Source organism: Eleutherodactylus coqui, chromosome 1 (genome assembly GCF_035609145.1).
Source record: "Eleutherodactylus coqui strain aEleCoq1 chromosome 1, aEleCoq1.hap1, whole genome shotgun sequence".
NCBI lineage: Eukaryota > Metazoa > Chordata > Amphibia > Anura > Eleutherodactylidae > Eleutherodactylus > Eleutherodactylus coqui.
Window position 1 is genome coordinate 94,390,027 of NC_089837.1, and position 23,847 is coordinate 94,413,873.

The 23,847-nt window shown below is 43.2% G+C and overlaps 1 protein-coding gene across 3 annotated transcripts in view; it reads right to left on the minus strand.

Moving 5' to 3' along the window:
• LOC136622626 (saxiphilin-like) overlaps positions 1-23,847 on the minus strand; it is a 261,639-nt gene that overhangs the window by 195,867 nt on the left and 41,925 nt on the right. For all 3 annotated transcript variants that reach the window (XM_066598113.1, XM_066598110.1, XM_066598111.1), the window contains exons 11-14: positions 20,294-20,509; positions 7,254-7,445; positions 5,740-5,875; positions 1,138-1,193 (exon numbers count right to left, since the gene is read on the minus strand). In XM_066598113.1, coding sequence (XP_066454210.1) covers positions 1,138-1,193; positions 5,740-5,875; positions 7,254-7,445; positions 20,294-20,509 — 600 coding nt within the window. The remainder of the gene's footprint in view (positions 1-1,137; positions 1,194-5,739; positions 5,876-7,253; positions 7,446-20,293; positions 20,510-23,847) is intronic.

Sequence of the window (23,847 nt, forward strand, 5' to 3'; positions counted from 1 at the left end):
CCATAACATTTTTATTTTCCTGTCAAAGGAGCTTTGTGGGGGCTTGTTTTTTGTGCGGTGAGCCGTAGTTTCTTGTAGTATCATTTTGGGGTACATATGACTCTGATGGCTTTTTATGAATTTTTTGGCAGGAGACAAGGTGACCCAAAATGTGCAAGTCTGGAATTGTGTGTCGTCTTTTTTTATGCCGATTACAGAACAAAATTAAAAAGGGTTGTACCACAATTAATGGATAGGATAGGGGATAACTTGTTGATCGGTGGGGATCTCACCGATGAGAGTCCTGCCGATCTCCAGAACGGGACTCCAGTGTATTGCGATGCTTGTCATTGTGAGGGTTGCTCCTCCCCCTGCAGTGATGTCACTGTGAATGGAGCGCTGGACAAGTATGCATGGTCAGCACTCTATTAATTTCAGTGGGGCTTATGGAATTTCCCGAGCGGCACTCACACTCCAACTAAAAGGAAATAGAGCGCAAGTGGTCTTGCACAATCGGCGCTCTATTCAGTTTCCTCACTGCAGGGGGTTTAGTAACCCCACAGTGATGAGGACGAGGGACACGGATAGGGAATACCTTCCAATTGTGGTAGGACCCATTATTTAACTTACTTTTACTTTTTTTTCTCCCCTAAAGGGAACTTGCGATGGTTTGATCAATATACTTGTGGATATTGGTAGATGGATATACATATATTAGACCCATTCAAGCATCCTATTTGCCAGCTACCGGCAGATCTTAACAGCCTAAAATCCACAACAGCCCTGGGAACTTGCACAAGGTCACAGGCTGCAATGACAACCAAAGAGCACTCTGCAATCTTGTTGCGGGGTGGGAGGAGGAAGCAATTTTGGAACACAGGGAGCCACCTTACTCTATCAAGTCATTTAAATGTCAGGGTCAGCATTCATTGCTGCATCTAAAGAGTTAACCTCCAGGATCGATTTTATCTCTTATCCCGACTGCTGCGGTTGGGTGTCAGCTGTATTTTACAGCCAGCACCTGAGTCCGCTCCATACTAACCCTGCGTACGTTAATTAGCATAGTATTGGGGAAGGGGTTTATTTATGTCCGTAGTTTCTGTGTGATAAGTCAAGGGATTTATTCAAAAAGTTAAATGTTTATCTGAATAACATTACCTGATAATACGCTGTTTTCCACAAAAGCCACATCTCCTTTATCATCTCTCAAGCACCTGGCCAGAGAAAAAAGTGCATGCAGTCATTAGGCCACCATTATTCTATAGAACCAGCTGCAAGTGTTCAAGAAAAAACATGGCTATAATGAATGCATAAAATACCACCTGCTAGAGACAAATTCATCTATGGCACTGTAAGTTGGTAGGTGATCTAGGGGGTAGTAGGCGGTCATCAGCAAAGGGAATGTTCTAAAGTGATAAGCTGACTGACTGACTGACTGGCCACTAATTCTCTAACTTCACGGTGTCGTACAAACTTGAAATTTGGCACGACAAATCTTTAGATGGTAAATAGAACAAGTAAAAGGGTCACAAATACATTATTTAATTCTAAGCGCAAAAGTAAGTGACCCCCTATGCAATGTAACTAATAACTAGAGATGAGCAAGCCTTCTCGGCCACGCCCCTTTTTTGCCCGAGCACCGCGATTTTCGAGTACTTCCGTACTCGGGCCAAAAGATTCGGGGGGCGCCGTGGGTGAGTGGGGGGTTGCAGCGGGGAGTGGGGGGGGGAGAGGGAGAGAGAGAAGGCTCCCCCTGTTCCCCGCTGCTACCCCCCGCTCCGCCACGCCTCCCCCCGGCGCCCAACGAATTTTTTCACCCGAGTACTGAAGTACTCGAAAATCACGGTGCTCGATCGAGTAATTACTCGAAACAAGTAGGTTCGCTCATCTCTACTAATAACACACATCTGTACTGCACAAGCATAAACTTTGGCACAACTGTTCTTTAGGTCTTAAAGGGGTTGTCCCGAGGCAGCAAGTGGGTCTATACACTTCTGCATGGCCATAATAATGCACTTTGTAATGTACATTGTGCATTAATTATGAGCCATACAGAAGTTATAAAAAGTTTTATACTTACCTGCTCCGTTGCTGGCGTCCTCGTCTCCATGGTGCCGACTAATTTTCGCCCTCCGATGGCCAAATTAGCCGCGCTTGCGCAGTCCGGGTCTTCTTCTTTTCTGAATGGGGCTCCGTGTAGCTCCGTGTAGCTCCGCCCCGTCACGTGCCGATTCCAGCCAATCAGGAGGCTGGAATCGGCAATGGACCGCACAGAAGCCCTGCGGTCCATGGAGACAGAGGATCCCGGCGGCCATCTTCAGCAGGTGAGTATGAAGACGCCGGACCGCCGGGATTCAGGTAAGCGCTGTGCGGGTTGTTTTTTTAACCCCTGCATCGGGGTTGTCTCGCGCCGAACGGGGGGGGGGTTTAAAAAAAAAAAAAAACCCGTTTCGGCGCGGGACAACCCCTTTAAATAGGAAAAGTAAAGGGGTCACAACTTGATTATTCAATTCTAAGTGTGAAAAACTCTGTGATAATCTGCAATACATGAGATAGTTCTTTTCTTAGAAACCATAAAGCCTAGAGAAAAGATTTGTATATTGAGGATAATCTACCTCACCTCTATGTGTATATACTGAGGAGAATCTTACACTCCTCTATGTGTATATACTGAAGAGAATGTACCTCACCTCTATGTGTATATACTGAGAAAAATCTAATGCTCCTCTATATGTATATACTGAGGAGAATATAACTGACCTATATGTGTATATACTGAAGACAATCTAACTGACCTCTATGTGCATATACTGAGGGCAATCTAACTGACCTCTATGTGCATATACTGATGAGAATCTACATCACCTCTATGTGTATATATTGAGAAGCTAACTCACCTCTATGTGTATATACTGAGGAGCATCTTACGCTCCTCTATATGTATATACTGAGGAGAATACCTCACCTCTATGTGTATATACTGAAGAGAATCTACCTCACCTCTATGTGTATATAGTGAGAAGAATCTACCTCACCTATACGTGTATATACTGAGGAGAATCTACCTCACCTCTACGTGTATATACTAAGAAGAATCTATGTGTAGATACTGAGGAGAATCTACCTCACCTCTACGTGTATATACTAAGAAGAATCTATGTGTAGATACTGAGGAGAATCTACCTCACCTCTACGTGTATATACAGAGGAGAATCTAATGCTCCTCTATGTGTATATACTGAGGAGAATACCTCACCTTTATGTGTATGTATTGAAGAGAACCTACCTCACCTCTATGTGTATATACTGAAGAGAATCTACCTCACCTCTATGTGTGTATACTGAGAAAAATCTAATGCTCCTCTATATGTATATACTGAGGAGAATATAACTGACCTATATGTGTATATACTGAAACAATCTAACTGACCTCTATGTGTATATACTGAGGACAATCTACCTCACCTCTATGTGTATAAACTGAAGACAATCTAACTGACCTCTATGTGCATATACTGAGGAGAATCTAACTGACCTCTATGTGCATTTACTGAGGACAATCTAACTGACCTCTATGTGTATATACTGAGGACAATCTAACTGACCTCCATGTGTATATACGGAGGAGCATCTTACGCTCCTCTATACGTATATACTGAGGAGAATAGCTCACCTCTATGTGTATATACTGAAGAGAATCTACCTCACCTCTATGTGTATATACTGAGGAGAATCTACCTCACCTCTATGTGTATATACTAAGGAGAATCTACCTCACCTCTACGTGTATATACTGAGGAGAATCTACCTCAACTCTATGTGTATACACTGAGGAGAATCTACCTCACCTCTATGTGTATATACTGAGGACAATTTACCTCACCTCTATGTGTATATACTGAGGAGAATTTACCTCACCTCTATGTGTATATACTGAGGAGAATCTACCTCACCTCTACGTGTATATACTAAGGAGAATCTACCTCACCTCTACGTGTATATACTGAGGATAATCTACCTCACTTCTACGTGTATATACTGAGGAGAATCTAATGCTCCTCTATGTGTATATACTGAGGAGTCTACCTCACCTCTATGTGTATATACTGAAGAGAATCTACCTCACCTCTATGTGTATATACCGAGGAGAATATAACTGACCTCTGTGTGCATATACTGAGGAGAATATAGCTGGCCTCTATGTGCATATACTGAAAGGCTGTAAAGTATATAATAAAGCGTCCATGGACTGCAGGGATGGAGCATGCCTTTAAGGCTAAGAAGGGGCTGCAACCTCCAGTCTGGGGGGAATTTTGAATAAAATGGGGCATTACCTTTAAAGGTAAAAAGTGAGGAGAGTGGAAGGGGTGGCATATCCTGTAGAGGGACATTGGTACATTCAGTCTGAGGAGCTTCTCTATGTGTATACATATTTTATTCTTTGGTTCCTCTGTAGTAACCTCGACTTCATAAAATTTTTGTGTGAACAAATGGTAAATACCTATACCAAATTAATTTGGGCGAAGCCGGATATATCAGCTAGTCTAATGCGTATACATGTTAGCCTGGTGTGGTGTGGTTTGTTATTAAAGCAACTCTGCTCTCAAGTTTATGCATTATGTAACTACACGCTGTGTTTCACACTCGCTCATCATCACCATAGTATCTACAGGGTGGCCCATGGAAAAGTAGCCCAGCACCACACTCTTTTGAGAATATCTGTCTTTGTTGCCCATAGTACCCAATCCCATCACAGCTTTTATTTCTTTACCGCTGGGGTAAAATAAAAGCTGCACTGTGATTGGTTGCTATGGGCAATACAGATTTTCTTTTAGACAGCATAACAGTGTGGTGCCAGGCTAATTTTCCATGGGCCAAGCTGTGCAACAAACTTCATTGGAATATTGTTTATAAGTAAATATTTTAATTAGCTGCTCTAAGAATAAAAGAAAAGCCTGCGGAGGCTTCAGAAAAATTCCACAAGTGTCTACAAAAGTAGGCCAGTGGGGCAGCACACAAAGGGACCTCCAGGTTGGTTTGCCATGAGTATTTTGTGTATTCCTAATAACTGACACCTTTACATTCTAACTATTATTCCTAATTCCACTGAATAATTTTCCTAAGCATGGATACTTATATATAGACTGCAGTCGCCGTCCTGGGACGGACTTCCTACTATTTTTTATAGAAATATCTGGATAGTGTATATAACTTCTGTGCAGTTATATGATAACTAGGTGGTCCCAGTACTATAGGTATGTGAGGAGGACACTCGGGTGAGACAAGGGCTATGCTACAGAGGGTGCTAGATGTGGGGAGAAGCAAATTACAATGTTCTGATGTATTTTGAAAGACCAGGCAAACGTTTTAAAGCCACACATAACTTAAGATGTGGGATATTTGTTGGGTGGAGTCTAAGGCGCCAGCCAATCTGTGCCTACAAATTCCATAAATTCAAATCTAGTACTGACTCCTGTTATAGTATAAAATATATGCATCTCACGAACACTTGATCAAAATATTTGCTCAGGTCATCCAGGATAATATACCAAAATGAAGCGGATTATGTATTTTAGTAAGTCTGGTGCAATTTATTATTATTACTATTATTATTAAATATACAATATTTGTGCTGTATGCTAGCATTTCTACATCAGCATCTAGTATATCTAAAGTTGTCTTTTATCCATAGGCTCAATTCATTTTCCTGAGCCGGCAAGCTAGAGAAGGACTTGCAGTACTTAATACCTTCCAACTTACTTGAAGGCCCCTTCATCCCCGTAGTATGGTTCTTCAGAACTGTGCTTGCAGTTAGCTTCCTTTCCTGCACACTGCTTACACAAGTTTGTCTCTTTGGCTCCTGGGGCACAGCTGGATAAGAAGAACTCTGAAGCAGCTATGGTGGAAACAGAATACCTTCAACTTATAGATACTGCCACCAACACACACAGAAGAACACTTATATATTACCCAAAGATGTCCGGTATAGAAGCATAGCAGGAGAAGAACTTTTCCATTAGCACATAAAAACAGTAGGTCAGGAATGGTATGGTTTCTCCTTAGGGAGAGCACCTAGTGAGGAGAGTTATAAGGCCATGCATGCTCCTCTGGGAAATTAATGCAAATGGAAAGATGGAATGCTGCCTCTGCAGCGCCATCTATTAGAAGGCAGCATTCCTGCAAGTCAATGTCAGACCTTTTAACAGGCCTTGTAACAATGACTGGGAATATATGCCAAAACCAGATTCTTTTCCAGAAGGAAAAGATAAACCATGAATAAAAACCCCAGGAATGTATCTTCTCTTGTATTAAAAGTATCTAAAATAGCCTCAGTAGCACACAGTAATACAATCATTAGGAATTGATGAAGAATGACTAGAAATCTGCACAACACAGAATACCAGTATAATGGAAACACAGGCAGCCTTAGGGTGCCCATTGTGCCCAGTGAGACACTGTTTTCTCCAGGTATATGGAGGTATAGTATAATCCCATAGATTTCTCAAAGGATGCCAAATTCGGGATATATAACATATACAAACCCTTAAAGGGCATCTGATTTCTATGGGTCATTCTTCTGAAACAAAGATTTGGTGGGCCATACATTTACCATTCAGTGATGACAGAAGATATGTTGTATCAGAAATCAAAATCAATGATAACATACAGATATGTTCTTCTTTACTTTTTTTCTTGACATGAATAGCGCTAGATGACCAACCATAAAAAAAAATATTTTATGTTCCTCTTTCGAGAGGGTAGAGTAACAGAAAATCAGTCTTTTTTCAAAGTTAGTGATGTTCATCTTGTGCTACTCATTTCACGGTATCTTGAAGCAAAAGGAAAGGTAAGAAATGGCACATCTGGTGGGCAGACCAAGTCTTCCAGAGCAAGAGATGTGCTTTACTGATCTGGTTTACAGAGGGGATTCTGAGTTTTGGACTTCCTTTGTAACATGAATATTGAAAAAGGTTGTCTTGTTGAGACAAACTCCTGAAACATATTTTAAGTGGTTTTTTTCAAGCTTAAATATTGATGATCCATGCCTAAACCTCTTTTACACGGCATTATTATTGCGCAAATAGTTAGTTAGATCAAACGGTTTGCACGATAATTGTGCAGTGTAAAGACCAATTAGCGATAAATCACTGATTGGATCTTTCATGCAAAGCATAAAATCATTGCTGGTCTGCCACTGCATCATCTGGTTTCAACAGGCAGTAGTTTATCTGTGGCCGATTGCTGGTTTTTGCTTCATCTGTTCTCTCTTGTACCTTTTTCAATAGTTTTTTCCTTAGGTCCTTTCCACACCAACAAGTTCCTCTTCATGAGTGCGTTCAGTGGCGCAGCCCACCCTGCTGCCGTTCCCACCGCAGAATGACAAGATCTCTTTCCCTTCAGTTGGTCAAACTGTAAAGTGCTTGATTTTTTCACCACAGCTACTGCATAATGGCACGTCACTGGTTCTGAAACATCACATACAAATGTATGAGACTGTAAGACACATTTAGCACTTATTGTTAGATCTTCAAGAAAAAAAGTCTAAAAACTTTATAATGAGGTGATTTTATCATTAGATACTGCTATAGCTTTCATAGCAGTTGTTGCTGGGAACCTCATAACAAATTGCCATAGTTTTATGATGAAACAAATGTATTCTTAGAATAGCACCTTTATCTCCAATGTGGGAGGTATCTAAGTAGGGAGTATTATTATATTTAACACTCACCTGGTGCACGGTGGGGAATCCCACCATGATCAATCAGACCCGATGGTCCAATGGTTATAATAAACCAAATTTTATTCAAAGTGTTTGAAAACTGCGAAACACATAGTATAAGACTTTAAATAAAATTTGGTTTATTATAACCATTGGACCATCAGGTCTGATTGATCATTACTTTGGACTCCGAAGCGCGGAGAGTCTTTTTTCCCCCCACTACCATGATTTTATGATGGGCTTTCCAGTTGTACAGCTGAGACAGGTGATGCACATTACTTGTTCAAGCCGTTAGTCTAAAACCAAATCACCGAAACTTCATCAATTCACAGTAAAAAACGTTATTGCCACGAGGTTCCCGGTCAAAAACTACTATGTGTATGGCCTCCCTAGTGGCTTGGGTTACTTGATAGGGATAAGGTTTCAACAAAATTATTGCCATAGTTGATAGTAAGTATAAAAGTCTGCTGGAATGTGTGGAGTGTGTCTGGTTTATGAACACCTTGCTTACAGATTTATGGCACGGTTTGTTCCAAGTAAGTCACATAGTATCAATCAATATTTGATTGGTGGAAGACTCCTGATCAGCAGAATGAAAAGGCAACAGTGGTCCGGCGACCGCTGCAGCCTTCAATGTTTACACGAGAATAGTTTGTCCATTGTTTCTAACATCATGTTCTGTCTGAAATTGAATCTTTCAAAAACGGAACTTCTTGTGTTTCCGCCATCTATTAACCAATCTAAACCTGATACTTCCATTTCAGTCTGTGGTACTACCATAACTCATCGGCAGCATACCTGCCGTCTTGTGGTCATGTTAGATGTTTCCTACACTCCCTATGTTCAATCACTTCACGCTCATGTTTCCATTTCAAAAACAGAATCCACCCTTTTCCTACTGTGGAAACATCAAAAACTCCTATTGCCCTGATCCATTCTAGTCTTGACTAGTTTAACTCACTACTGATCAGTCTTTCCCACAATAAACTTTTCCCTCTCCAATCTACCCTGAATGCAGCAGCCAGGCTCATCTTTCTGTCTAACTGTTATACCCTGAGTTTCCACCTTTTTCACTAAAATATACTAACCAAGGTAAAAAAAGGCTTGTGGCGTTGCTTAACATGGCATGTGATTTCACCTCTGTTATTCCACCTGGAAGTGTATGAATGAACTGACAGTTGGCTGCTACTATTCTCTTATTATGGCACTATGCTCTAGGGTCCCTTGTGCTAAAGTTCCAGCCGCCAGAAGAAGGTGGATCCAGAAAATTACAGGCCTGTGAGCCTGACTTCTATACCGGGAAAGAGCTTTGAACAAATTATTAAACAGCATGTATGCAAATACTTGGATAAAAATGGAGTAATTAACCAGAGCCGATATGGGTTTGTAACAAACATGCCAGACTAATCTAATTTCCTTCTATGGTAGTATCACTGACTGGGTTGATCAGGGAAATGCGGTGGATATAGTTTATGTTGACTTTAGTAAAGCATTTGACAAAATATCTCATACCATACTTATTGAAAAAATGACCAAATATGGGATTGACAAGGCAACTGTTAGGTGGATTCACAACTGGCTGAGTGATCGTACTCAAAGAGTGGTCATAAATTGCTGCACATTCAAGTGGAAGAATGTATCAAGGGGGGTACCATAAGGCTCTGTCCTAGGGCTAATATTGTTCAACATTTTTATAAATGATCTGGAGGAGGGAATTGATGGGAAACTGATCAAATTTGCTGACAACACCAAGCTAGGAGGGATAGCTAACACTAGGGAAGAGAGAGTAATCAAAAAGATCTTGAAACGCTTGAACAGTGGGCGGTGACTAACAGAATGGTATTTACCAAGGAGATATGCAAAGTCCTACATCTGGCCAAGAAAAATGAAAAAATAGCATACAGAAGGTGAGGAATTGGGCTAAGCAGCAGTACATGTGGAAAAAAACTTGGGTATACTAATAGATCGTAGACTGAACATGAGTCAATAATGTGTTGCAGCAGCCAAAAAGGCAAACACAATTCTGGGATGTACTATGAGAAGCATAGAGTCAAGATCACATGAGGTAATTATCCCCCTCTACTAGAGATGAGCGAGCACCAAAATGCTCGGGTGCTCGTTACTCGGGATGAATTTTTTGCGATGCTCGAGGGTTTGTTTCGAGTAACGAACCCCATTGAAGTCAATGGGCGACCCGAGCATTTTTGTATATCGCCGATGCTCGCTAAGGTTTTCGTTTGTGAAAATCTGGGCAATTCAAGAAAGTGATGGGAACGACACAGCAACGGACAGGGCAGGCGAGGGGCTACATGTTGGGCTGCATCTCAAGTTCCCAGGTCCCACTATTAAGCCACAATAGCGGCAAGAGTGCCCCCCCCCCCGCACTGTCAGCATAAAGATCGTTCTCCTCTTCCATAGCTGTAACAGCTGTGGCAGAGAAGAACGATGTTTGCCCATTAAATTCAATGGAGCCAGCAATACAGCAGGTTCCACTGAAAGCAATGGGCTGCCGGCGATCGCGGGATGAATTGTCGGGAAGGGCTTAAATATATAAGCCCTTCCCTGCAATTCATCCAGAAATGTGTTACAATAAAAATATATACCGGCGTATAAGGCGACGGGGCGTATAAGACGACCCCTCAACTGTCACCTTATACGCCGGGAATACAGCGGAGCAAAGAATAAAAATCATTACTCACTTCACCGGTGCTTCTGCGGTGCTGCTGCAGGCTGTCGCTCCCTTCTGGTCCCCGGCAGAGCATTGCTTTCTGGAGGCAAGGGGTTGAATCGCCAGCCATTCAATGACATCATTGTCATTGGCTGTGATTGGCTGAAGGCACGTGTGTTTCTGGAGGCGGGGATTTAAAGCCCTTCGTAGAGAAAGCAATGCTCTGCCGGGGACCAGGAGGGAGCGACAGCCTGCAGGAGCACCGCAGAAGCACGGGTGAAGTGAGTAATGATTTTTATTCTTTGCTCCGCGGTATTCCCGGCGTATAAGGTGACAGTTGGGGGGTCGTCTTATACGCCCCGTCGCCTTATACGCCGGTATATATTTTTATTGTAACACATTTCTGGATGAATTGCAGGGAAGGGCTTATATATTTAAGCCCTTCCCGACAATTCATCCCGCGATCGCCGGCAGCCCATTGCTTTCAGTGGAACCTGCTGTATTGCCGGCTCCATTGAATTCAATGGGCAAACATCGTTCTTCTCTGCCACAGCTGTTACAGCTGTGGCAGAGAAGAATGATTTGTCTTCTATATGTTCTCAATGGGGTCGGCGCTGCTGCCGCCGGCCCCATTGAGCGCATATAGAGAAGAGAACAGGAATCGCAGATCGCACATAGGTGCGATCTGCGATTTCTATGGCCTAAGAAGGACCGTTGGGGTTCTTGAAGCCTAAAATAACTCCTAGCGGTCTCCCTATAGCAGCAGCACTTTCCCTGATTTATGTCAGAAGGCATCTGTGGCGAGCCGCGGGAGGGCAGATTTTAATACTCGGGTGACACCTAATCTCGCCAGCGACTCACTGCAGAGGGGTGGTATAGGGCTTGAACGTTGCAGGGGGAAGTTGTAATGCCTTCCCTGTCTTTCTATTGGCCAGAAAAGCGCGCAAATTTCTCAGGGAAGAAAATGAAAGTAACCCGAACACCGAACGAGTATCAAGCTCGGACGAGTATGCTCGCTCATCTCTACCCTCTACTCTTCCTTAGTCAGACCTTATCAGGAATACTGTGTCCAGTTCTGGTTACCCCACTTTAAAAAATACATCAACAAACTAGAGCAAGTTCAGAGAAGAGTTACCAAGATGGTGAGTGGTTCTGCAAATGATGTCCTATGAGGCCGGTTAAAGGATCTGGGAATATTTAGCTTGCAAACAAGAAGGCTGAGAGGAGACTTAATAGCTGTCTGCAGATATCTGAAGGGCTGTCACAGTGCAGAGGGATCAGCCCTATTGTCATTTGCACAAGGAAAGACTAGAAGCAATGGGATGAAACCGAAAGGGAGGAGACACAAATTGGATATTAGTAGAGATGAGTGAGTATACTCGTTAAAGCACATTACTCGAGTGAGTAGTGCCTTAGCCGAGTATCTCCCCGCTCTAGAGTATCTTCTCGTCTCTAAAGATTCGGGGGCTGGCGGGGAAGAGCGGGGAGGAACAGAGGGGAGATCTCCCTCTTCCCCTCTCCCGCCCGCTCCCCACCGCAACTCACCTGTCACCCGCACCAGCTCCTGAATCTTTAGAGACGAGCGGGAAGATACTTGGCTAAGGCACTACTCGCTCGAGTAATGTGCCTTAGCGAGTATACTCGCTCATCTCTACATATTAGCAAAAACTTTCTGACACTGAGGGTGATCAATGAGTGGTTACCACGGGAGGTGGTGAGGGAACTGGTGCATCTTATTTCCACCAGAAGAATGGGTGGAGACATGGGTTGTGTGGCTTGACATATAGGGGAGGGGCAGATGATCGTTACTAATGAATATTGGCTACTCCTCAGACGAATGGACACTCCTCCACCCGTCATTCTGGCAGACATGCTTCCCTCTGGCCTTCTATCTGCACTCCTAGCACCTCTGTATTGCTCCCGCCCCCATCCTTCCATATCCTCTTGTTGCCCCAATGTCAATCTCCCCCTGGCACCCCGCTGTCACTTCACCCACCCAGGTAAAATGATCTTCCCTTCAGCCTTTCCAGTCGCTCTCCCTTCTCCTCTCCCGCCTCCGCCACTGTCAGTCTCCCCCAATGGCTCCTATCTTTTGTACAATCACTGTGCCTGTCCTGCTCCTACGTGGAATGCAGCCCTGCTATCACATGGAAGCATATAGGCTGCCCTTGGCCGCTGTCACTCTGCCTGCTATTGTGCAATGTCTCCTCCTGTCCACCGCACACACTGAAGCCATCCCTGCAATCCCCCTGTCCACTGCCAACGATGAAGCCAGGGGTTGCTCTCTGCTTCCCCGGGCCCCGCAAACTGTCATCCACAGTCTTCACCTGGCATCCAGGTAGCCAATCATCAGCTGGGAGTATTCACTTTGACTTCACCTGCACACACCCATGTCTCCGCCCACAGTTCCGGTGGAGACAAGATGCACCAGTACCGTTGGTGAGTTCTCCTTCAATGTAAGAGTTCAAACAAAGGCAGGACAAATATCTGTCTGGGATGACTTAGTGAATCCTGCAATGAGCAGGGGGTTGGACCAGATGACCCTGCAGGTCCCTTCCAACTCTACCATTCTATGATTCAGTTCATCTTATATTGTGTCACCAGCGGGTGATAGCCCTGACATCCCCAATATTGGGGCACTAGCTGCCTTCATAAAACTGCACGGGTGGTTCAGGGGCCACTTATGATGTATTCTAGTCTGAGGTGTACAATAGGACTCATGGGGTCCCATAACAAAAGCCCCCTGAAAAAAAAATTTTTTATGTTCTATATAACAACTTTTATAATACAGCGGGCTTAAATACAGCAGCCTAACTCTAGTATACCTCTATAATAAGGCAGTCACCCAAACAGTGTTTTCCCTATTTATGTGCATTTAAATGATAGGAGCTTGGATGCATAGAGATAAAAGCTCAGGACGGTTGTATTTTTCTTGTTTTGATGGGCACATACTGAATAACTAGAAGAAAGCTTTTATCTCTATGCATCCAAGCTCCTATCATTTAAATGCATATGTGTCAAGAAACCGCCTAGGATCGAGCGGTATGGATGAGAGACTGCTTTCTTCATGCTGAAAAGAGGACACAGCAAGAAATATAAGACGGGAGCTGACATAACCTGCTACATAGGTGAGATTATTTTTTTCCCCTATTTAGCTGTGCTTAGGAATGGTGCTCCCTTTGTGACTCAAAATAATAATAGTGCGCGTTTTTCGCGGCGTTTTTCGCGGCATTTTCGCGGCTTTTTCCGTTAATTTACATTGACATTCATGGGTGCATTAAGAGAAAAATAAGGACACATATGCAACTGACAGTTCCTATGTTAAAAATTGCAACGGACTGAAAAAAAAAACGCCAGTGGACAGGAGCACATTCAAAACGAATTGCTCTTGAGAAAAAACGCAAAACGCAAAGGAAAAAAAATCGCCAGTGGGTGGGCGCCCTAAGAGATATGCTTGCTTACATGTTGCTAATCAGCCGGATGAGTGGGACGGATACTTGCGAGTTGGTGGTAGAATGGGGCCAATTTGTCCTGTGTCCACTACAACTTAATTATATTTACTGGCAATTAATATCATGAGTGAAAAAAATATCAGTATCAGCTCTTGAATGTAATAACCCAGCCAGGGAAGGTGGGTTACGAGATAAGTAGCAACCCTTCCTATACCAATGCCTTCGCCCTGTGCAATTCACTGCATTGGTTGTCCATCCACTATAGATTAAAATGTAAATCCAAAACCCATAACATCCATAAATTTCACACAATAAGGGCGCCCACCCACTGGCGATTTTTTTTTCTTTGCGTTTTGCGTTTTTTCTCAAGAGCAATTAGAATTGAATGTGCTCCTGTCCACTGGCGTTTTTTTTTTGCGGTGCGTTGCGATTTTTAACATAGGAACTGTCAGTTGCATATGTGTCCTAATTTTTCTCCTAATGCACCCATGAATGTCAATGGAAATTAATGGAAAAGGCGCGAAAAAGCCGCGAAAACGCCGCGAAAACGCCGCAAAAAAACGCCGCGAAGACGCGCCGAAAACGCTGCGTTTTTCACGCACGAAAATCGCAAACGCCAGTGGGTGGGCGCCCTAAGTTGTAAAATTTGTATTTAAGATCTTGTAATATCATGTCCAGGTTTTATATTGTGGGTTATTTACAAAGAAAAAGCGCAGCACTAAAGGCGGTCAGAGGCTCCTATTGTTTTCAATAAATCACAGTGGTATGAAGTATCTATATTTTTTATAGGTTGAGGCCGTCACAGATATAGAGTTAAAAAGAATAAATTTTATTAGTAATTAATTTAAAAAGTCAAAGCCTACCAACAAAAAAACAGTCACATAGAACATATAGTGACAGGACAAACAGTTAACATAAAAAGGGAGGATCTTATGGGGGGGTAAGGGAGGGGGGAGTATATCTACAGTTCCCGTGTAGCCCTCCAGAGGTCCTCAGGAGTCACTTATATAAGATGGTTCACTATCAAGGTAAGTATTTAGTACTTGAGCTGTTATGATTCGCATCCCCTTGAGATGGCGATTGTTTTTTAGTGCGAACCAGACAGCCCTTTTATTTATAAGGACTCGTATGATTTTTAGTATGGTATTCAAATCAGTGTCGTTTGGTGTATTGTTTACACTGTATCATTTCGTGCATTGTTTACACTGTATTCATATTATTTTTGACTCTCATTTGTTTTTGCTCTACGCGTTTCCCTATCGGGATAGCCGATAGTTCGTCAGGAGCTGGGCAACAATACGCCCCTAGAGAAGTAGGAGAGAGTTTTCTATCAGAAATGATCACCAAAACGATGGCTAAAATGTGCCTGTCACTTTTCAATAAAGAGATTCCTAGATTCCTCAAAATTGCCTCATTTATAAATTGCGCTTGGATTCTATCTGTAGAGTGAATCCTACGTATGCTTGAAACCTATAAGGTCCAGAAAGCTATTCAACTGGATCCTATTGCCTCGCAACTGAATGCCGTATTCGCATTAGATAGTGTAACTCTAAGATAGAGTAAAGTAACTGTGCATCGTGTATTATACACGGCGACGATGCATGTGCAAAATAGCCAGAATTTTGTCCACCTCCAATCGTGTCTCAAGATCCTTGGTGATTTTCGTAGGGTTAACACCAAGAGACCTTGGCTCTTGGAAAAATGACTGTCAGGTTAAACACCTATTAGCCCAGCACAATGATAGCATGCAGGATATACAGCCCCACTTCAGGCTAAGACCTACTAGTAACTGCCACAATGGCAAAAAGCATTTTAAACTGGCTATAAGGCTTGCATTCAGTAAGGCAGAATTAGCTGTAATAGCTTATAGAGCGAGACAGAAGGTATAGAGCAGGGCAAGAGGAGTGCCAGGAGTGATCTCCAGCAGCACCTGCAGCTCTGATGGTGAGCTGCAGGCATCTTGGTGTTAACCCTAGGTCTCTTGGTGTTAACCCTACGAAAATCACCAAGGATCTTGAGACACGATTGGAGGTGGACAAAATTCTGGCTATTTTGCACATGCATCGTCGCCGTGTATAATACACGATGCACAGTTACTTTACTCTATCCTAGAGTTACACTATCTAATGCGAATACGGCATTCAGTTGCGAGGCAATAGGATCCAGTTGAATAGCTTTCTGGACCTTATAGGTTTCAAGCATACGTAGGATTCACTCTACAGATAGAATCCAAGCGCAATTTATAAATGAGGCAATTTTGAGGAATCTAGGAATCTATTGAAAAGTGACAGGCACATTTTAGCCATCGTTTTGGTGATCATTTCTGATAGAAAACTCTCTCCTACTTCTCTAGGGGCGTATTGTTGCCCAGCTCCTGACGAACTATCGGCTATCCCGATAGGGAAACGCGTAGAGCAAAAACAAATGAGAGTCAAAAATAATGAATACAGTGTAAACAATGCACGAAATGATACAGTGTAAACAATACACCAAACGACACTGATTTGAATACCATACTAAAAATCATACGAGTCCTTATAAATAAAAGGGCTGTCTGGTTCGCACTAAAAAACAATCGCCATCTCAAGGGGATGCGAATCATAACAGCTCAAGTACTAAATACTTACCTTGATAGTGAACCATCTTATATAAGTGACTCCTGAGGACCTCTGGAGGGCTACACGGGAACTGTAGATATATTCCCCCCTCCCTTACCCCCCATAAGATCCTCCCTTTTTATGTTAACTGTTTGTCCTGTCACTATATGTTCTATGTGACTGTTTTTTTGTTGGTAGGCTTTGACTTTTTAAATTAATTACTAATAAAATTTATTGTTTTCAATGGAGCGAGCCTCTCACAGAGCCTCTGACGGATGCTCGATTGCAGTGCTTTCCAGTGCCGTGATTTTCGAGCGCAGTCTGTTCTATTTCAGATGTTTACTTCATCAATGATGAACTATGCTAAACTTCGCTGTCGGCCGCAGCTGTCTGCGGCTTAAAGAAGAGGTGAAATCGCAGCGCTTTCAGCAACGCCTGTGTGAGGGAGGCCTTAGACATCGCACATAGAGCTCCAGATGCTTTGGTTGGTTATCTAAGTGGTGTTTTTGTGCCAGGAATTTCTTCACTATTTTTGTTAATCAAGGTGTAACCGGTAACAGTAACATTTCAATTGTTAGTAAGTTATTTATAATCACAGGAGAATTAAGGGCCAATGTAACTCCTAAGGAACACTGTAGTTTCTTACCTATGTCCGCACATGAAGGAGGTGACTGCCCAGGTCCAGTTCTCGTGCCTGGTACTTCTTCACCATCTTTGGTAACACACCAACAAGAGCCAGTACTTCCATGGCACTGCTTTGGCCTGTAGTCGCCTTTTTCATCACAATCGGGTGCAAAGGCTCCTGGTGCGGGGCGCCCTCCACCGAGTACTTTCTGGCGTCCTTTCAGGCAGGGAGTTTCCTTTGCTAAAAATGGATCAATAGTAACTAACAGTACTTGAGTCATATTGTCTTTTCCATTGAGTGATATTAAAGCATTAACATTATTGTTCATCTTTATTTGCCAGTAGCTTGTTGATATGTACAGTTATAGTTGGATGTTTTCAATTAATGGGATGGTAATCAGTTGTGAATAGGCAACCTGCTTCATTTAAAGAACAGGGATCTATCAAAGTCTGATCTTCACAACATGTTTGTGGAAGTGTATCTGTCACTTTCAGTGCAAGGGTTATTCACCGTGCCTGCAAGAATGTATATATGGTGTCCAAAATGGACCGTCTATGATTACCATGCAGAACAACTGCCCCTAATCTGCATGGAAATAACCCCTAAAGTCTAAACCAGGCAGAAAATACCTGGACATAAACAGACACAACTCGGATATACAAAACACATAATAGTTTTTTTAAGGCTGCACGTCCACGGGCGATCATCCGCTGGCGATAAATCGTCGGCGGATCACGCTCTGTGAAGCTTTCCATAGCGTTGCTATGGACAGCGCAGTGCTGGCATTCACGAGCAGAGAATCATGATTCTCCGCTCATGGGATCTAGATCGTGGAATGCCGCGTTTCTCCGCCGTGAGCCTATCTGTTAGACAGGATCACCGCTGAGACCTGTCGGCTCTCCCCCCTTGTCTCCTGCAGCAGAATATCACTAGCTATATTCCGCTTCGGCCGTGGACAGGGGGCCTTAACAAGAATACAATATACAAATACATTCTCATATCAACAAGGAAATATCTAAAGGCCCATTTAGACAGGACAAATGCCGGGCAAATGATGCCCGACACTCGTCCCCTTATGTACTCGTTCCCGTGCTGTTGCATGGGAGCTAGTATTGCTGGCTCACAGTGGGGCATCTGGAGGAGATTTTACTCCTTGCTCTACCCTGCTCCTCTCCATTCACGTAACATAGCAGCCGTTCAGTACTAAACGGCTGCTATTTACACTGAACGATCATTGTTTAGCTCATTGTCCATCATTTATGCTGCAGTATGGAGTATTGAATGGCTGCTAGGTTAAGTGAATGGAGAGGGGTGGGGAGAACGAGAAGTAAAACCTCCTCCAGCCGCCCCGGCCCCCTGCTGGTCGCTCTGTGAGCGAGCCAGTGATAATAGCTCCCATTCAACAGCACGGTAGCGAGTATATGAAGGGACGTGTGTCGGGCATTGTTTGCCCGGCCTTCATCCCGGCTAAATAGACCCTACCCCTTGTCTAAACCAAGAGGGGAAACCTGCCTATAAATAGAGTAATTGTCCTGACAAGGACAGCCCCATGTCAGGAACCTGGGGCCGAACTAACTCTACTTAAAAGGCAGCAGGGAGCTGTGGCACAGATAATACATAATATAAACTCCAGCAAATCGTGTAACATGAACCAAAAACACAGGCAACCCCCAAGACCTGGGAACAGTCAGACAGGACCTAGTGCAGACGCACACCAAGGACAGAAAAGGATTCAGACATAGACCAAAAAGGACATAGTCAGATACAAGGGGAACTGCAAAGCTCTGCAGATAGGGCATAGTTCACACTGAACAGGCATCTGCACACCTACAGACAGAGGGGAATTCAGGCGTTCACACCTCTATGAACGGAGGGGATTCAGGCGTCCACACATCTATGGATGGAAGGGGAATACAAACAGAACAGCATGCATGCAGACCACAAACCAGATGGACAGAACTACACAAACACACAGCGATCTGCACATCATGCATCTTATCACCAGAGATCCATAAGGAGATGAAATAATATATAACCCCGCATCTCCTAGTAAGAGGGGCTGGTATATATGTCCACTGACTCCATGTGATTGACTAGCTGGAGAATTCCACACAGCAGCCAGCCACATCAGCCCACACCTGCAGAGATGTGCTCCTGAAAGTGCATAGCAGCACAAGACCAAGGAGCACACAAAAGGAAATTTCTGAGGACCTCAAAATGAGTTGTTGAAGTTCATCAGGCTGGAAAAAGTTGCTATTGGAACAATGTTTTCTGGACTGAGGAGAACAAAATACAGCTTTATGGCTTAAATGAGAAGCGTTATGTTTAAAGAAAAAAACCCACTGCATTACGGCATAAAAACCTCATAATATCTGTAAACCACAGCGGTGGTAGTATCATGGTTTGAGTCTGTTTTGCTACATCTGTGCCAGGATGGCTCGTCATCATTAGTGGAACAATGAATTCTGAATTATACCTGCAAATTCTACAGGAAAATGCCAGGACGTCTGTCCGTGAGCAGAATCACAAGAGAACGTGGGTCATGCAGCAAGACAAGCCAAAGTACACAAGTCGTTTTACAAAAAAATGATTAGAAGAATAAAGATAAAGTTTTGAAATGGCCAAGTCAAAGTCCTGGCCTTAATCCTATAGAAGTGTTGTAGAAAGACCTGATATAAGCAGTTCACGGGAGGAAACCCACCAACACAACAGAGTCGAAGCAGCGTTGAAATGAAATAGGTGGCCCACTCACACTCGATTGTCATCTTATTGATTAAAAACACCCGACCCTTCAAATTATCTGCTAATGCTAAAGGTTCACATACTTTGGCCACTCACAGACATTTGATTTTGGATAATTTTTCTGAATAAATAAATGACCAAGTCTAATATTTTTAGCTTGATTTATGATTTGGTTCTCTTTATCTACGTTTAGGATTTGAGACTAACGTGAAAATCTGATGTAGTTTTGGTCAAATAAAAGCGGAGATATGGAAAATTTTGAAGGGTTCTCAAATTTTTAAGTACAACTGCATGTGGTATTGATGATCCGACGGCTCGGCGTGCGGATCATCCACAGTACAGATAAAAAGACTACAGGACAGGTATGCGTTGTTGCTGGCTGGGCACGGGGTTGGATTCCGACCTGCCAATGTGCACGTGGCCTAAGTAATAGTAGAAGAGATAGGCATACCCAGCCCAATATAGAGACTGAAGACACAACAAACACATATTGAATGTATGAATACAAACCTGCATCTTCACATGTTGGGGGCGCTTTGCCTGGTCCGGTTCTTGTACCGGCTATCTCTTCACCATCTGTGTTCACACACCAACATTGACCGGTGCTGCCATGACACTGCTTTGGAATGTAGTCACCCTTTTCATCACATTTTGGCACAAATGCCCCTATTTTGGGTTTGTTTCCTCCAAGCAGACTTTGGCGATGCTTCAAGCAAGGGGTACTTTCTATTTAAATAAATCACAAGAAGGACTTTGAACTTTTCACATGATAAAGATGATTACATTTCAAGCTGGATTGTATTCCCTATAAGCCTGAGGTACATGTATGTTATCATGTGAATGCTATATGTAGGAAATGTCTCCACAGTAATATAGGGCAGCATGGCCGAACCTGAAGACCCCACAGTTCTTCATGTGCAGCAAATCAAGATATTTACTAATGAGAATGTCTCATGTATTTAATTTTAGTTTCATTAAAACAGTTATCCTACAAGTAAATTTTAGATTTCTCCATGAAATTATGCTAAACATAACATTTTTTTAATTGGAATGATTTTCAAAGGGCCACTCAGCCTAAAACACATTTTTACTTCTCTGCCCTTTCACCTGATTACAAAACACCGTAGTTCAGATAGCGCCAGAGATTAGAGGTGGGTTATTAATCTTAGTACTTTCAAATCCTTTACAGGAAAGGAGAGCTGCAGCGTAAGTTTGGGGGGTTCTCACAATGAGAACGAGCCCCAACAGAAAGAAGACAAATAGATTTGTAATAAAAACGTATGCGCTCGTGAAAAATAAAAGAAGAAATAGCCCAAATAAACTGTCAAATCCGATGAGAAAGAAATCAAGGCGGCACTTACTCAGGAGGAGGGGGTGTATGAAACAAGAAGCCCCCTCCTTGAAGTGTCGACTCCTAAAAAAAAATCTCCCGGTTGCGGATGAAACTGCCACAGGAGGATTAGGTCTTTTGTTTTTATTCATAGAAAAATGTTGGCAACGCGTTTCGGTGTGAGAAACACCTTTCTTGTATTGGCTTGAGAAAGGAGTTTCTCACACCGAAACGCGTTGCCAACATTTTTCTATGAATAAAAACAAAAGACCTAATCCTCCTGTGGCAGTTTCATCCACAACCGGGAGGTTTTTTTTAGGAGTCGACACTTCAAGGAGGGGGCTTCTTGTTTCATACACCCCCCTCCTCCTGAGTAAGTGCCGCCTTGATTTCTTTCTCATCGGATTTGACAGTTTATTTGGGCTATTTCTTCTTTTATTTTTCACGAGCGCATACGTTTTTATTACAAATCTATTTGTCTTCTTTCACCTGATTGCCTGTCATGCTCTGGATGTCTTCTATATATATTGTAGTTACTTCCATGCAGTGCAGCCTCCTATCTGTGGCTTATCACCTTGATGTTGATATGTCTGCCTGCTCACTTCCTCTATACTCTGCTAACACTCCCAAGATGCACCAGCACAGCATCACATGACCAGCTAGGGCCAGCATCATCTCTGCCTGCTGGGAGGACACTGCCATAACCGTCTGTATTCTATATTCACCTAAATAAATTACACACATTAATTATATAGTTAGCAGGCTGAACTGTGACATCCTCCATTATAACTCTGTGGCAGGAGTCTCTTATTAACAGCAGTACCGTGACAGAAGTTTCTGTCCCCTCTATGAAGAGCTTGTGTAGTAGAGTCCATGTAATGTCATCACACAGGAATTATGCTGACTGCAAAACTGACTTCTTGAAAGAACATAAAGCCAAGTAATTCTCAGGTAGTCAGAATGAGATCACACGACCAACCTGAGGAGAAGGACTCCAGGAGTTTCAGATAGAAATTAAAAACTAACCAAGGTAATACTAGCTTATGTATACTGGGGGGCTAGTTACATAATGAATAGGGATGAGCGAGCGTACTCGGAAAAGCACTACTCGCTCGAGTAATTTGCTTTATCCGAGTATCGCTCTGCTCGTCCCTGAAGATTCGGGTGCCGGCACGGAGCGGGGAGCTGCAGGGGAGAGCGAGGAGGAACGGAGGTAAGATCTTTCTCTCCCTCTCTCCCGCCCGCTCTCCCCTGCTCCCCGCTGCGTCTCACCTGTCAGCCGCAGCGGCACCCGAATCTTCAGGGACGAGCACAGTGATACTCGGATAAAGCACATTACTCGAGCGAGTAGTGCTTTTCCGAGTATGCTCGCTCATCCCTAATAATGAACGAAAAAAAATCAAAGTGACCCTTTAAAAATTGCATCTGTGTCTGAGTATTGCTGGCACATTCTCTGGTGTTCTTTTGATCACCTCTCAGAACATTCACCTCATATGCCCAGTACATTCTCATTGCCAGTGGCCCAGTACCATCACTCGGATGTTCTTACACATCCGAAGGGTTTCCTGTAATTATGCAGACCAGCCAATAAGAATCAGCACTTGGTCACATTAGGTGGACATTCTGAAAAGGAATGGAAAGAACAGCAGAGGGCACCATAACAAGTATGTAACAGTGATGTAGACACAAGAACATTTATTAAAAATGATTGCAATAGAAAAATTAGGTTTTGCATGATTTAATAGAGGGATTACTTGTAATCATGAGATAACTCTTAAGCTTAAAAGATAATGCCCACAGCCGTAAAAACGATGAAAAACAATTACAGGATGCCGGCAGCTGGATCCTCATCTGTGACAGCTGTGGTAGGGAATTCTTTATCCCCCACAGGGATGAATTCCTTTGCTGCATCTGTCACAGATGTGGCAGGTGCAGCAGGGAAGTCTTTTTCCTCGCGGGGATGAAGGAAACATCTGCCACATGCAGCAGATGTGTTCTTCATCCCTGCGGGGGACACGGCAGCGGCGGACAGGTAAGTTTTTTAATTTTTTTTTTTTTTTTTAACACTAAAATTCTTGTTTTTTAAGGAAGAGCTTATATGTAAAGCTTTTCCCTGAAAAACAATTCAGAGGTGCCGGCAGCAGCCGCGGCTCCATTGAAGACAATGCGTGCATTCCCTATGGTGCACGCATGTCCTATCTTTATAGGCACGCACCTGTAAAACACGGACATGTGCACACACCATAGGGAATGCATTGATTCTAACAGAAGCGTATTTTTGTGTGCGCGTATGCACGCACAAAAACACGCTCGTGTAAAGCCACCCTTAGATGGAACTACTGACATGTTCTGAACAGCTGATAAGAAGGGTTCATCAATTTACTCTGCTTGCGCCAAATTCTGACCCTCCTATCAACTTGGTGCAACACAAATCTGGATGCATTTGACCAGGTGATGTTTTTCCACTGCTCAGTAATCCAATTTTTGTCCACTGAAGTCTTGTTTTTCCATTTCTCTTAGGGCTCATGCTCACAGACGGATTATCGCCGCAGAATTCACAGCCAGATGCCCACCGTGGATTCTGCAGCAATGTCAATCTATAGGCATGCTGTGTTAAAAGATTCTCCCCTGCCCATGAGCGGAGACCAATTGCGATTTTCCACTCGCGGGGGAGAATCGCAGCATGTTCTATTTTGTGAGGTAAATCACATGGACAGCTTCCATTGCAGTCCAT